The 15,732-nt window shown below is 32.3% G+C and overlaps 1 protein-coding gene across 1 annotated transcript in view; it reads left to right on the plus strand.

The window, feature by feature from the left end:
* Positions 1-4,927, plus strand: part of LOC129218208 (LIM domain-containing protein jub-like) — a 167,186-nt gene extending 162,259 nt beyond the window's left edge. Inside the window, exon 8 of the mRNA XM_054852424.1 lies at positions 515-4,927. Within this exon, the coding sequence (XP_054708399.1) occupies positions 515-670 (156 nt within the window). The 3' untranslated portion in view covers positions 671-4,927. The remainder of the gene's footprint in view (positions 1-514) is intronic.
* Positions 4,928-15,732: the final 10,805 nt, after the last annotated feature.

A 15,732-nucleotide genomic window follows, 5' to 3' on the forward strand; every position in this document is an offset into this window, starting at 1 on the left:
TATTGAGACATATTTTTCATGCAAAAACTTTGTCTTTGTCCACCCATTATCGAGATATAAGCTATTAAAGTCCGCAAAAATTTCAAGAAAAGAGCCAACTTAAAGACTTGGTGAGAAATTTATCTTGCAATTTCACCATCTGATCTAAAAAATGGTGTGTAAAAAAGTCTTCCATTTCTCACTGAAAATCACTAAATTGAGCGACTTTTCTGAAAATTTTGGCAGACTTTAAAAGTTTATTTTTCAATAAATGGGACATGAGGTCAAATAATTTATGCATCCAGAAACATGTTTTATAATGCCCATTCTATTGCTACCAATTTAAAAAAAAAATTCATTGTGACGCTAATGAGTAGTTTCGTGGTCAGCTACATTAAGTCTAATTTATTTTCATTTTTTTTTGTACTTTCTCCTTTTCTATACTTTGTGTGTTCGGTGTATTTTAATTTTCACATAATACACTTTAGTGTGCTGAGTTATAATATTTATATAATGCATTTTATTCTTATTAAAGGATTGTGGTTTGCAATTGACTGATGAGCCTGATAAACGTTGCTATCCACTTGATGGGCGCCTTCTGTGTCGAGATTGCCATTTAAGCAGATTAGAATCACTTGGTAAAGGTTCAAATATTCAGATGCAGAGGTCGTTGCAGATAAGTGATTTGTAATGTGACAGTAATGTATCATGCTTGATATAAAAGAAAATGGTTAATAACTGGTTGTTGCAATCTATTACAGCAATTTTCATTAAGTTTACCAATGAAGGAATTCAATATAATTTTCTGTCTTTGATAGTTGATGCAAAGCAAAAAATTGAGAACTAAGTGTAATTTGTCAATTTATGACTTGAAACTTATTTACTAATTTATTTATTGAGTAAAAATGCTAATTTCCTTTGCTCTTTTAGGATTATACAATGTGTAAATGTTACTCTTACTTGAAACTTCAACATTTTTGAGTTTCTATAACTGTGCCTCCTTTGATAGTTCTTTGTAATTGATTGAATTAGAAAAATTCAATTTATCAACATTAAGCAGGAAACTTAATGTATTAAAATTCATTCCATAATTCAAAGATCTATCTGTACAATAAAATAAGTTTGTTTGAACTACCCCCTGAAACATACAATGCTTTTGAATCTGACTTTATTTACATCCTTTTAGAAATAACACTTTTTTTTTTCAATATCCAAAATTAGGTTTGATGCTTTGATGTGCAGTTGCATTTCTGAATATAAAAGTTGTTTTATGTGCTCTGTTAAATTCAATGCTTTAATTACGCTTTAAATTATGTGTAACATTTTTCTATGTGCATTGCATTAGTATTATATTTACCAGAAAATATATTTACTTAGTTTTTTCCATTTGTTATTTTTCTGAACTATGGTAATTTGCATTTGAAATGTTTTATATTTGCATTAATTACTTTATTAATTTTAATAAAAATAGTTGTAATATTGTTTGAATATACAGGGCTAGCATAAAAAAATATCCCAGTTTAAAAAATTTATATTTCATAAACTAAAATGATGCATAAAAATTAGGATAAATATTCAAAGTTTCTTTTCACTCATAAATGTTCAATATGTGAGCCTTTGGTAAATGTGACGCACCTCTGACCTGTATTCTGGTTTATTCCATACATTTTGGAGTGTTTCACTGTCAATTTTTCGTAATGCCACACAAATGCTGTCTTTCAGTTCTTGCGATGTTGTAGGCAATGGTGGTAAATAAAGTCTTGGACAAAACCAAATAAAAAAATAAATCACATGAGCTAGCCAATGCATAAGGGGTAAATCAGCATCACGTGTACGGCCAATCCAGCATTGCGGAACAGCACATTTAAGTAATCACGTACGTTCTAAAAAAATTTTCATTTATAGTGGGAAGTGTAATAATTTATGAAATATAAATTTTTAAAACCGTGATTTTTTTTATGCCAACTCTGTATTTTGTTTGTACAGCAAACCTTTTAATATTTAGTACTATGTCACTACTCATTTATATTTTTTTTTCTTTCTATTCATGGTGTATAAATAGGAGCGGCCAGCATGTCTGCCATTAAAAGCAAATTATATGTTAAGACTTTGTAATGATCTACCTTCGAAATATTGCATTTACTGATGAGAGGATAGATAGGAAAAAATTCTTTTAAAATCATTGGTTTATCAGTATATTTATTAAATAACAAGGACACAAAAATTATTTATCTGCTGACATGTTTATAAAAAGAGGTAAATCAATGAGAAATTAGACTTTTTCAGTAATGTGTTATAATGTGGGGTATATGAAATAAACATCATTCATGGAATCTTTAGTGCTCAAGTTTCAAGCAGGATGTTCATTCATTGTTGTTTTTAACAAAAAAAAGAGTGCATATACATAACTAATAGGATAGTTGCTCAATCTCTCAGGCAAATCGACTAGAAATCATTCCGCAATCAACATGTTGAACATTATTGATCTATATGTCAACCTTGTGACATAATGACACTAAAACAAATAAATAGTTATGTTTAATTTTTATTTTATGTGAAATAGGTGCAATGATTTTGAACTATGGGGAAAAAAGGACAAAAAAGAAATTTATCTTTTTTTCCTTTGAGGGTATTTACTGCATATATCTTTTATGTGTTTGTTTTATTATTGTTTTTTTTATTAAACATTTGCTGTTCACACAGTTACATTTCATTTTTATAATTATGTTTGTTAACATACTAATTTAAAAATGTAGGTATGTTTTCAGTTAAATGTGTGATACATTTTTGCTATTTTTCGAAGTTGATACTGTCATTGGTGATTCCTTTTGTCTGCTCCTTCTTTTATCTCTTTTCTCTTTAAATTGATATAAAAGGGAGTTTATATTTTGGTAAACATTTGAAAAATGTCATTTATTTTACTATTTTGACTGCCTTCAGCAATGGTTTCCTGGAAAGGTACTAGGCTGAAAGTTCCTGCATGCCAGGTTGAAATGAGTTTTAATGGTCTAGCCGAGATATTACTTTACAATTTATTAACTTGGATAGACAATGACAGGCAACAAATTAAAAATATCTGCCAGATCTATATTGCATATTTTAGCTCTTCATGTTCATTTACGTTTTTTTATTGTTAAATAGAAGTCATACTTTTTTACTTTTGTTTTGAAATAGTTTTGATGACAGTGTTATAAATAATGCAAAAAAAAAAAAAAACATAAAGCACAATGGGCTGTCAAATTATTTCAACATGTGCTGTTTTTCTTTTAATGTTGCTTTTAATACATGAAATACACTTCCAGCTCAGTCATTCCAGCCGAGGACTGCAGTTTCGTGCTTATTAGCACTCATCAACCCGGCTTAGGAATTGACTGAGCTGGAAATGGAAAACCTCTTAAGGAAGCCAAGAGTGCCGAACAAACTGGTAGCTAATATAGAACTAGCACAGACCTCTTGGTTTCCTTAAGAGTTTTTCCACCTCCAGCTCAGTCAATTCCTAAGCCTGGTTGATGAGTGCTAATAAGCAAGAAACTGCAGTCCTCCTCTGGAATGACTGAGCTGGGGTGTATTTCATGTATTTCTGCCTTAGCCCTGGCTATAGGGCAATAATTTGTTGAAAAAAAATTGCTTTTAATGTTGTGATTTTATTGAAGAATTTTTTACAAATGATTTACTTTACTTTCTTTTTTGTTGAGGTATTTTTAAGAAGAGAACGTTTTTTGTTTGTCAAATAAGAAAAATGATGTGTTATTTGTGTTATTGTTGTTAAAAGTATGAAAATTTTACCAAAAGTTATTACTATTATTGCAGCTTTTTGATTTAAATATAAATAGCTATTTTTAATCCAGAAAGTTATTTTGCAGAAGTAAAATGTATACAGTATTTTTTTTTTTTTTTGTCTGTTATGATTTGCTTTTTTATTTTTTAATTTCATTAATACTTTGAGAACATTTATCGGTTTAGTGAGAAAACATTTCTTTTTCTTCTATAGATTATATTCTATTATTTTGAATTGTTGTGGTAATTTTCAGAAAAATTGAGTTTTCATGCATTTATTTTATTTTTTGTGTATCCTCCTCAAACCCAAGACCATTTTTTAATGATAAAGTTTAAATGTTTTTGTTTTAATTGATTCCAAAGGCATAAATAAAGTACAGAAAAAAAAATTTATGTATGAGGAAATTGTCTCCCCTAGGAGCGACGCAAAAATAGTACTGTTCTAAATCAGAAGATGGAAACTGGAAAATATCACATGAAAAAACAATATTTAAGAAAATCAGCTGTATATTTAATTATTTTCCACTATAAAGATAGTTAAAAACAGGGATACGTTCCAATGCACTTTTCTTTTTTACAGAAAAAGCTGTTTTCATTTGTCAGTAGAGAAGCTATGAATAGAAATCTGTCCATGAATTACCCTTTTTTCAGTGCTGTCATCTACTGACAAGAAAATTAACTAATATTTTGCAGCCCCATTGACACATTTTATTTACCTTTTTTGTAAGTTCTTTAGTTTCTCCTACAGGCAACACTGGGACTGAGGAGGTTAAAACAAAAATGCTTCATTTACTACATAAATGGCATCAGCATAATACCCTCAAAAATGCATATTTTTTTACTTTTAGTTACACTTGCGTTACATGTATCTCAATGTCATATGAAATGAATTTTCCCCTATAACTAAACTGCCTTTTTTCTTTAGGTTCCTCCTTATCTGTGCCATTTATGTATTTATATATATATATATTCGTTCATATATATATTTAGCTTAAGCGTAATCAACTTGTTTATGTGCTGGACACATTGGTGATAACGTTTTGTTTTGTATTAATAGTTTATATGTAACATGTATTTACTAATTTTTTTTTTAACTAGGAGAAGGATTTAGTTTGTAATTTGTTACTGTACTTAATTTGTTTTCTAAAATTAAATAAAAAACTCATTGAAAGTTCCTGTTTTGTTTTTCTTATTTCACATATGGGCAACCGAATCAGTGTTTTTCATTGCATAAAGGTGTAAATGTAAGAATTTTTACATTTTCCCTGAAAATATTTCTAAAAATAGGTAAAAATTCAATTTTTGCTTCTTAAAGTAATAACTTATTAATTTGTGGCTCAGATTAAACAGAAAACTAAAATTTAGAAGAAATATTAGTCCTTTATAAAGCTACCAGTAGTTATTGAAAAAAAAATACTACTTCATTAACTTATTATTGCTCTTGCTAATCATTAGATGGTTCACTCTGGGTCTGGGACTGAAAAGTTCGGAGCTGGATCTCTGAAACATCACATATGCATTCAAATGGAGAGTTAAGCTGGAGAAATAAAAACAGTCCAATGACAAAGGTTTAAAATCAGTGTCAATTCTCTTCAAAATTTCTCAGATCCTTTCCTTGAAAATGCTTGGAGAGGAAGGCTCCCCTTGCATAGAAAATTAAAAACCTTCACTAAAAATGAATCGCTAGTTAACAGTTTGGATAAAATTGTGAAAATAAACAGCTGGCTGTAAACCAATACTGTTGCTTTTTCTCCTTCATAAAATTTGGGATCCCTTTCAAACATAAAGCATCAAGGGAGTCTTTCCTCCATTTAAATAGTTGATTTTAGCCCCTGCATAAGTGTGCTTTTAAGCTGCAATACTCCAACTGCAACTCTTAGGCTACTTGTGGCTCACCTGTTATTTGTAAATGGCCAATTAAAAGTAGGGTAGAAGGGGGCACGTTTACACATTGGGTACGTTTACGCAGCGCCCTTTTTTCAAAACAAGTTATAAATGAAGAGCCAACAGTCATACCAGATTGATGCTACTCCCTAGCAAATATTCACACGAGTTTTTGAGCATCAGTCAAGCTTTGGTTTAGCATGCGGATAGAAAAATCTGTTTTCTACCGAGCCGAGTAAATTTTGTGTTCAACGTTTTAAAGCGTATTGTGAATAAATAATACTTTGTTAAAAACAAATGAATAAATAAAAAATATCAGAATTTTATCCTTTCTTTTAAAATTGTATTTGTATGGACAGAAAAGTTATTAAATTTTGTTGCACGTTAAAAATAAATTGACTGAGAAACACTGAGTTAGAGCACGATCAGATGAATTAAAGCAATGAGCACTTCTGAACTATGTTGAAAACTCTGAAATATGATCAAATGCTGTAATTACAAGTTTTAATCTTTTCCAGTACTGAATTCATGCAATGTGAAAAAGTCCACAACGTAGAATATCATGAATCAAAACAAAACTATTAAAAAAAAAAGAATTACACAACTGTATTCAAAAACGCACACAATACGGGGTAGGGGTGAGGAGGATCTACAGTAAGGTGCCATTTCTCTCTCCGAAGGTTCACCTCAGCTGCCTATTTTTTAAAAGGTGCCTGTTTTTCACCCTACTTAGAGGTGCCATTTCGGCTCCGTATTGGGTGCCGCCAGTGGCGTAGCTACACTTTCTGCTGCCCGGGGCGGTTTCTCAATTTGCCGCCCTTCTTAATAGGTAATAGTTGATACATTCAAGAGCCAAAAGAATTTTAATAAGATTTTTAACAGAAAAGAAATTTGATTTTTCCTTTCACCTTTCTCTTGCAGGAAAAAAAAAGTAATTCAGAACCCCACCGAAACATTCCAAAAGTTGAGTCAAAATTCGGAATTTTTGGCAATTTTCAGTAACGCTTATAGAAAAAATGCTTGGAACTCCCTCCATTTTTTTTTTTCGAAATTAAAATTAGTTTCATGCATTCTTTGGTGACGTTAGGGTATCAGGACTTCTCAAGGAAATCTTCCAAAACTGAAATGTTAAAAAAGCAATTTTAGGTTATCTTTGTATACGTGAAGATATTGAGAAGGTTCGGGGGTGCTGTCCTGAAAGCTGCTCAACAAAATTGAAAAAAAAAAACGTAAATGTAGGCTGTATCTACCGGTGTAAGGGTCTCCTCTAACTCCAACAAACACTATATTTGCCTCCCGAAATATTTTCCAACTTGAAATCAGTTTTAATCTACCTTTGACGTTAAAGAGAATGGGGAACGTTCAGGAGCTCTCTGTAAATTTTTCGATGCCGAAGTTTCAAAAACGCAATTGTGGGTTGTCTTTGGCGGCATACGTTTCCAAATTTTTCCAAAAATGTTGGGAAGTCAGATGGGTTTTCTGTCTCCCCTAGAAACTTTTTGAAAATGACGTCTTAAAAACGCGACATTAGCCGTTGTTTGACGGACAACGTTATGAGAAAGAGTTCGGATGGGGGTTTCCGACCCGAAACCTTTAAAAAAAAACAAAAAAAACTGTTGCTTATTTTAAGTTCTTCACCACTGCGAAAAAAAGGATTCGCGGTCTTCCCTCAAAAATTTCTAAAAACGAAATTTGGAGCCAACTGTGATGACATTAGGTGACCTATGGTAGGGACCCCATCTGCGGTCCCTACCATAGAATTTTTCTGAAGTTTAAGTTTCAAAATTCCAACTTTAAGCTACTTTTGGAGACATTGGATGAGATAGGGATTTTAAAGTTCGAAGTTGATGTCCTAAATACACACTGTAGACTATCTTTAATCATTATACAATAAGGGTCAGGACTTTACCGCCCTCAGGAATTTGTTGGTATTGAAGTTCTATAAACTCAATAATCAATATAAGGCTAAAAGATGAAATGTAAAGAGATGGGTAGGCGTTATCCCTTGAAAATGTTTCAAGATCAAATTTGAAGGATTCTGTTTTACTAGTAGAGGTCGAAATGTGAAAGGCTTTGCCTAAAGATCATTTTATAATTGAAAACCTTTCCTTAAAATGAATGACTAAATGTGATATTCATTGTATAAAGAAATTAGTTGATATAATGCAGTAGTACAAACAATTATTATTAGAGTTGTGAATATTTTTTTAAAATAAAATGAACATAAAATTCATTCTCTCTTAGTGAAAACTTTGTAGTCAGTGGCCAATCAAAGCAATTGTTGAAAAGATAACGCTACCCTGAAAATGAGCAAGGAATCGCCCTCCATTTGAGACCACTCTCCTTCTTCTCTAATTGTCACTTTCCTTTTAAAAAAATAGGTGTTTTTTTTTTTTTGAGCAATCGCGACTGCTTATTGTTCTCACTTGACCGTCCTTGATGTTGTGGTTCCTTTTTCAGCTTGGACCAGGGGCCTCTGCAGCACCAGCGCCCACCGGCGCGGCTCCTTTCGTCCTGAGCACTGTCCCCCAGAATTCACTTCTGCTGGACGGTGGCGTCATTTAGGGTGGTCACAAAAAATTGATTTTCGAATTTCTTCCGCGGTACCCCCCTAAAATGTGCCAATGGACTAGAAAGCATGATTTGCAAAGTTTCAACTTAATCCGATAATATTAACACATGCCGCAATGAGGCTTAATTTACAAAAAACAGTGATTTTTAGCAAAAAAACATAGGTTTTCTTCTTTAAAACCAAAACTTTTCATCCTAGAAACTTCGTTCTGGTCTCATTTTATAGGAAATTTTATTCTCGTGATGAGTTATCTTATCCATTTTTAAACACAATTTATAGAATGGTACTTGGCATTTTTTAGGTCAGGTCGTGGAAGATATCAATAAGGAATTTTCATGCAAATACCTAAAAGCATTACAATATTCAATTACATTTATTTGCTCTTTGTTGATTTTAATTTATCCATTAAAAAGGCTTCATTTGGAGGTACTTTAAAAATTAAATGCAACAAATTGCTGATTTAAAATAAAGGAACTAAGTGGTTCAGAAGAGAAAGCAGTGTTAACAAAAAAGAAAAGAAAAAATCTAATGCATTTTATTGCTTACACTGTTAAATTATTCATCATTATGTTATTACTTTTCATTGAGAAGTTAAAGTAGTAATGGCTTCGATATGACAGATTTTGATGAATGTGGAAAAATGTGCCTACACTCGGACATAACTTGTAATAGAAACTCGTTAGTTAGAAATTAGTTTTACAGCTGTTTCAGCTGTGCCATTGACAACCCTTAAATTGTTTACTATCTTTTCAGCTTTAATATAATATTGGTTTTCACACTATTCATTAAGATCAGTATTTAAAAACTTTGTATCTATTTTGGATATCTTTAAAAAATTGTATCTCTTAAAAAGTTTTAGGAGAAATGAAAAAATCTACTTCTTTGTCCAGTAAACTGAGCTTCTTTCAGATTGAGCTGTGCTTTTGTATCCCTATCCTCACAATCATCTTCATTATCTACTTCGGATTTTAATTTTGCAACTTTCTTTGTTTTGATCTTTTTTTTTCTTTCCTCCCTAAAGTATCATCAAAAAAGGGAAATGCAACCTTGTCTGAGTTAAGGGGCCACAAATGGTTAATTATTTTAGGTAGTTCTGTGCCTACATCATCTTCATAAATACTCTTGTATTGAACTAAAGATTTTACTAACTGTAGATCTTGGTTGGGGGCCAAAGCTGGATCGCAGACAATAAACCGCACTTTTCCGTAAATATTGCTGATAAACAACCAAATATATCCAATACCTTTTATCTTTAAATCGATTAAGGAAAGCTCATCCCTGAGAATATATATTTTTAAAGAGTATATGAGGCAGTGAGAAGCAAAGGAATGTAATTGTCAAAATTAAAATTTTCGAGATGATCATTACAAATAATAGGATAATAGGGGCACTTCTCCTCTGCTTAGGGGCAAGAGATGGTACTAGTAGCTCTGGTAGGGGCTGTTATATAGCATGATTTAGAAAAACAGTTCCATGAAAGTCTACCAAGGATCTGCACTTTAAACGCATTTTATAAGGAACTTTAAAAAGTCCACTTACATCCCTTTGCATTTCACCACGTCATATGGCCTTTGCCATCCATCTTGTGTGATGAATAGCGCCAGATACTCGAAAAGTAACGTTTTAAAGAGACTCCCTAAATAAGTTAAGCAAAGTGGAATGAACTTCTTATAGGCATCACTAAGCTGCTACTGTTTTATTTCTCAAAAAGAAAGCTTGGAATTTCACCTTGATTGCTTATTTTGTTTTCAATCTTCTATACTTGCTTTGAATTGCTTCTTATTTATATCGTTCATTCTGAAATTCTTGAAAAATATCTGGAAAATATCTGGTTGAGTACTAGTGAACGTACCTATTTTGCAAATCAAAACTCTTTTCAAACCAACTTCTTAGATGTGGTAGCAACAAGCTAAATACAAAAACTTTTTCTGTAACAAACTGTACTCACAAAACCAGGTTTTGTACTGCAGAAAGGAGACATAAAATGACTCATTTTGACGAAAGTCCAAACAAGTCCTCGTCTATGAACACAGGCCACTATCCTGGGAATCGTAGTTTTTCCTTTCTTTGGGGGGTCGAAAACCCTTACAAGACTGGGATTTTTAAGCTAGTGTTTAGCGCTGACCACCGAGGAGGAAAGCAACGTTCCGTATTTATGGCCTCTACAGCCAATTTCATAAGTTTTACATGCAGTTGTTTGTTTTAGCTTTGAGTTTTAAAGATATAACTATAGTAAAATGAAATCCTGCTACAGAGAACTTCAAATTACCAGAAATTTTCTTCGTTGTAACTAGGTTTTAGTAGTAATGAAATTCAAGAAACGTAATGGAAATCAAATCGGAGCTGAAAATTTCTTTCGTTGAAACAGATATTTCGTTGTAGTGAAACCTGTGTAAGTTGACCACTAGTGGTGCGTTACTTTAGTGATCAACTTAAGCAGGTGGTCAACTTACAAAGGTTGATTTATATGATAAGCGCTAATTCCGTTCCTGAAGAAAGCGGTCAACTTAGACAGGTGGTCAACTTACAAGGGTGGTCAACTTCATAGGTTTTACTGTATCGGTATTCGTTGTAATGGGATTTCACTGCATATATTTTTGATAATATTGCTGTTTTTGTTCTAATAGCTTTTCATTGTAAGGAGGTTACAACCATTAACTAAAAGAAGCAATACAATTTATATTATAATGATTCATTCGTTCTTTTTACGCGATTTTGAGGATAGTATTAGCTACGACCTGACTTGAAAAATCCTGAATAATGTTCAATAAATTTTTACAAGAATTTAGATGAAATTAGACTTAAAGAGAATAAAATTCCCTATAAAATGAGACCAGAAAGAAGTTTCTAGAATGAACAGTTTTGGTTTTACAGATGAAAAACTACGGTTTTTTGCTAAAAATTACCATTTTTCGTAACTTCAGCCTCTTTGTGGCACGTGTTAATATCATCGAAATGACTTGAAACTTTGCAAATCACATTTTCTAGTCTATTGGCACATTTTAGGGGGGTGCCGCAAAAGATCAGTTGAAAAAAGTTTTTCCCCATGTACCTTGTGACCACCTTGTGCACACACGTAAGCCTACACACGCACACTCAACTTTACACCCTTAACCAACCAGGAGGGATAAGCTTGGGGGAGGGGGGGAGGAACCTTTTCTAGAAACAATAGCTCCAATGAGTAGGGTCTTGTCGCAACTCGTGATTGCGAAAAACATAATTTGAATTCAAAGTTTCAGAATTAAAATTAGAGTTGATTGGGGGAAGTGGGGGGGGGGGTTAGGGCGGGGTCACAGATTTTTTTATTTAATAAGATGTTTTCCATGGAAATTATTTAAAATCAAGTGGTAGCTTCATCATATAACGAAAGGTTATGACATTTATTGTTTTCTCCGTATTAGTTTACCTTAATAGCAAAAAGAAAAAAAAAACATGATCCCTTGACTTTACACTTCCGTCTCCCTCAGTCTAATTTCAGACGAAGGAAGAGAAAAAACAAACATTGGTGCTGAGATGTCCACAAGAAAAACTCATGTTTCGTATTGAGTAATTTTATTATTAAAGTCGTACTAAAACATTACAATTCGGAGACCTTTTTTTTCTTTTTTGCCTCCAGGAATAGATCAAAAGTATGATTTCCTTATAAGGAAAACGCGTTCAATTTTTTCGCATCAAAAATGTGAAATTGCCGCCCCTAAAATAGTGCCGCCCGGGGCGGACCGCCCCTCCGCCCCTCCCTAGCTACGCCACTGGGTGCCGCTGGTGAACAAGCGTTTCACCCCTGAAAGGTGCCGAATGCAATCTGTAGTTTTAATGGTGAACGATCCCTGTTTAATATTAAGTAAAATGATCAAGCAGTTTACAATAAGTATTAATAAAATCGAAAGCGTGGATACGGGTCCGAATTATGTACACGTTGATGTATTATCCTTATATATTATTTCTGTAGCCTATTTTTTGTTTCTACACGAGATCTTCCTCAATTCTTGATCGATTTCTTTGATTTACGTCTTATGTTAAAGTTTATCGTGCAGGCTATTGACGAAAAATAGACCCACGGTCTAAAAATAGTTTTTTTTCTGTCAAAACAGTTTTAAAGAACCAGAATGAGGTTTTCGGTTAAATTTATAACTTTAACTTGCACTGTGACTGACAGAGCTGAATAGCTCGATCGGCAGAGCGTTCGACTGGTATCCAGAAGAATGAGTGTTCGGACCCAAGTCCGGACAATCTGCATCAAAAAATTAGAGAAATATCACACATTACATGAACACTTTATAACATAAATAAAAGATATGAGGAAATAGAATAAATGAGATGGAAAGGCTCCTAGCTGTTATGAAAACTTGATGCAAGATGGAGCTTAAATGATTCTTAATTGAAGGTTGTTTTTTTTTTTTTTTTTTTTTTTTTCGTTTTTAAAGCTTTGGTTCCGGTCAGAAAATTAAAGCATATATAAGCGAAAATATAAGTATCAGGTTTAAGATTTTAGACTACAATGGAATAGTTTTTTCTTCAGAAAATAAATAAATCGTATATTGAAATATAGATTCTTCTAATGAGTTTTTGACACTTTGTACAAATAAAAAAATTACTACCTCAAATTGAAATGACGCTTTTCATTAAAAACTAAGAATTTTTTTTTAGAATACGAAGTGAAACATTAAATTTATTTAACAACTTGACGCCCCTTGCTGTTGCAAAACTTTGGTGCAGACTGTAGTTCTTGAGCAGATTTTTTTTTTTTTTTAAAGCAAAACTTTAATACAATTTTCCAATTTTTTGCGTCGTTTTCGGCGAAGAAAAAAAATTACAAATAACCTGTTTTTTATTTATCTCTTTTTAACAAAACTTAAAAGCACTGAACTTAGTTGTTCGGTTAAATTGATAAGTTTTTTTCGGAGGAGCGTTCGGCTATGAATTAGCTGAACTTGGGGCCCGCCCGGGCTGTCCAACATTATAGCTAATTTATATTAATATTACGCATTACATGTACCGAACATACGACAGATAACACACGTAATAAAATATATACTACGGGAATGCTACTTGGCGTTTCGACTCCTATATGCAGGCTACAGTTATTATTCAGGTAAGTTGACTATTAATCGTAGTGTGTTCTTTCTTTCATTTTTTTTTTTTTTTTTAAAGCTTTGACTTCGTTCAGACCACTAAGCATAATGTAAGCATAAAAAAGTATTTTTCTTCTAAAAATATGAAAATGAAATTTTAGGAAAAAGTGGTACCACTGTTTCCTAGAAGTGTAGTTGAAGAATTATTTATAGTAGCTGGCGGGAAGGGGGAGTGGGGTGGGGTCAGAGCAGCTACAGTTGAAACCTAGAGGTTGATAATCAAAATTTGTACTCTAGCATTTCCAATTATCATTGTAAAACATCTATCATCATGCGTAATAATTTTCTTTTCATTAAAAGAGAAAATTTTGCCGCAAGGAGGGCGAGGGAAGCGGTGAATTGTCCATATTTTCAATATGCGTGAAAATTAGAGGTGGGCAATGTTATTTTTAATGATCCGAGCATCAGAGGATCGTTCATTCCTTTGATCCGTTCATTTAACTCGTTCATTTAAAAAAGCTGCAGATCTGTGATCTCTCTGCACGACATAATCGACTCACGTACATTCGAAATGTTTAATTAGAACTGTAATATTCTCTGATGGAAAAATAACTAAAATCAGCTAAACGTAAGAAAATATGCCTATAAAATAAATTTTTAAGTAAAAATTTATAAAAGTAAGAAAATATATATAAGTAAGAAAATACATAAAAGTAAGAAAATATGCCCATGAAATGCATCTAATTTTCACGAATATTGAAAATATGGACAATTCGCGGAACCCCTCTTGCGGCACCGGCACCCACTTTGGGTACCCCTGACCTATAACAAAAACAATGAAGCGTTCGTGTGACAAAGAAATGTAGTCTCTTTTTAACCGACTTAAAAAAAGGAGGTTATGATTTCGTCTTGCAGCTTTTTATGTATGTTTTCTGATTCATTTTTCATAGTGAATCAAAAAAAAAAAACTTTCTTCAAGTTTAGATGTATAAAGCAATTGAATCGGTAGTTTGAAGAAGGGAACAAGTGCCAAAATATGAAAATTTGAATTTTAGCGGTAAACTGTTTGAAGATTGGCTCACAATGTAAGGCAGCAGAAAAATATAAAAACCTATCTCTTCATGTGTAGAATTGAGTTTACAAAACTCATCGGTTGGAACAAGGGAGCAAAGACCGGACTAGTTCTCTTGTTCCAACTAATGAATTTTGCAAACTCAATTCTTTCTTCTTCTGCCTTACATTGTGATCCAACCTTCAAACTATTTTTTACCGCTAAAATTCAAATTTTCAGGTTTTGGCGCTTGTTCCCTTCTCCAGACTACCGATTCAATTACAGTTCATTTTGTAAAATGTTTCTCATTTGTTGAATGTTAAGGTATGTTTTCTATTCCAAAAATCGCAGTTTCCATTGCAGTATATCACAAAATTAAGTTATCAAACATTACTATGTAAAAAAAAATAATTACAAAAAATTTGCAAAATTGAACTTACATAAAATAGTGCACTAATTCTAAATAGAAATATCATACATTTAAGTGTAGTATGGTCACAGATGAAAATGAAACAAAAAAATAGTTTTGAATGTGCACTTTAGGTTACGTTTAAAAAAATGTAAGTCACGAAATAAATAAAAGAGAGAACTACAAAAGAAAAAAAATGAAACAGGCTATAATATAAAACTTACGAGAATAAAGAAGTGTTTTTTCAACTTTGCGCGTTAAATACACATAAACTTAATAAAAATATTGTAATCATGAAACGTATGCTTTTTAAATAAAAACTGGCGTAAGTTGTGGAAACTGACCTTTTTTAACCGTGACCTCAAAACAGCTACAGCACTGTATACATACATGCACATATGGTATTACAAATAGACAAGTATAACGAAAAAGGTAACAACAAAGATATTGGTAGCTCAGCTGGAGTACCTGATAACTTAATTCAAACAATAAATAAGTAAATAAATAAAGACTCACCTAAACATTAGGAAGCTTCAAAATTATTCCACAGTACCAACGAAAACAGAAAACAAGGCACCACTCTTTTAAATGGGGGAAAAATTAGACGGCAGTAATCCTTATTAAAAATCTCTGGATAATGAATGTAAAATAAGAGACTTGGAACTCACCAAGTTAAAAATAAAGCCAAACTAATATAGATGGCAGTTGATAGGAGGGATGTTATAGAAGACAAAAAGATCGCCAGAAAAATGATAAAATGTATTTTTAGCAGGTGCGTGAACAGGAGGTGGAAAGTTCAAACATTTTGCTAGTAGCTTTGTTAGTAACTAAGTTACACAAAACATTACTAATGAATAGATTGGAAAATTGCAAATGAACTGCAACGGTTGAAGAAAAATGATGAATAAAGCATAAAGTAAAAAGGATCGAAATGAATATATTATACTGCACTGAGAAAAAGATTGATTAAGTGTTGAAAATTTGAAGA

The sequence above is a fragment of the Uloborus diversus genome, chromosome 3, assembly GCF_026930045.1.
Source record: "Uloborus diversus isolate 005 chromosome 3, Udiv.v.3.1, whole genome shotgun sequence".
Classification (NCBI taxonomy): domain Eukaryota; kingdom Metazoa; phylum Arthropoda; class Arachnida; order Araneae; family Uloboridae; genus Uloborus; species Uloborus diversus.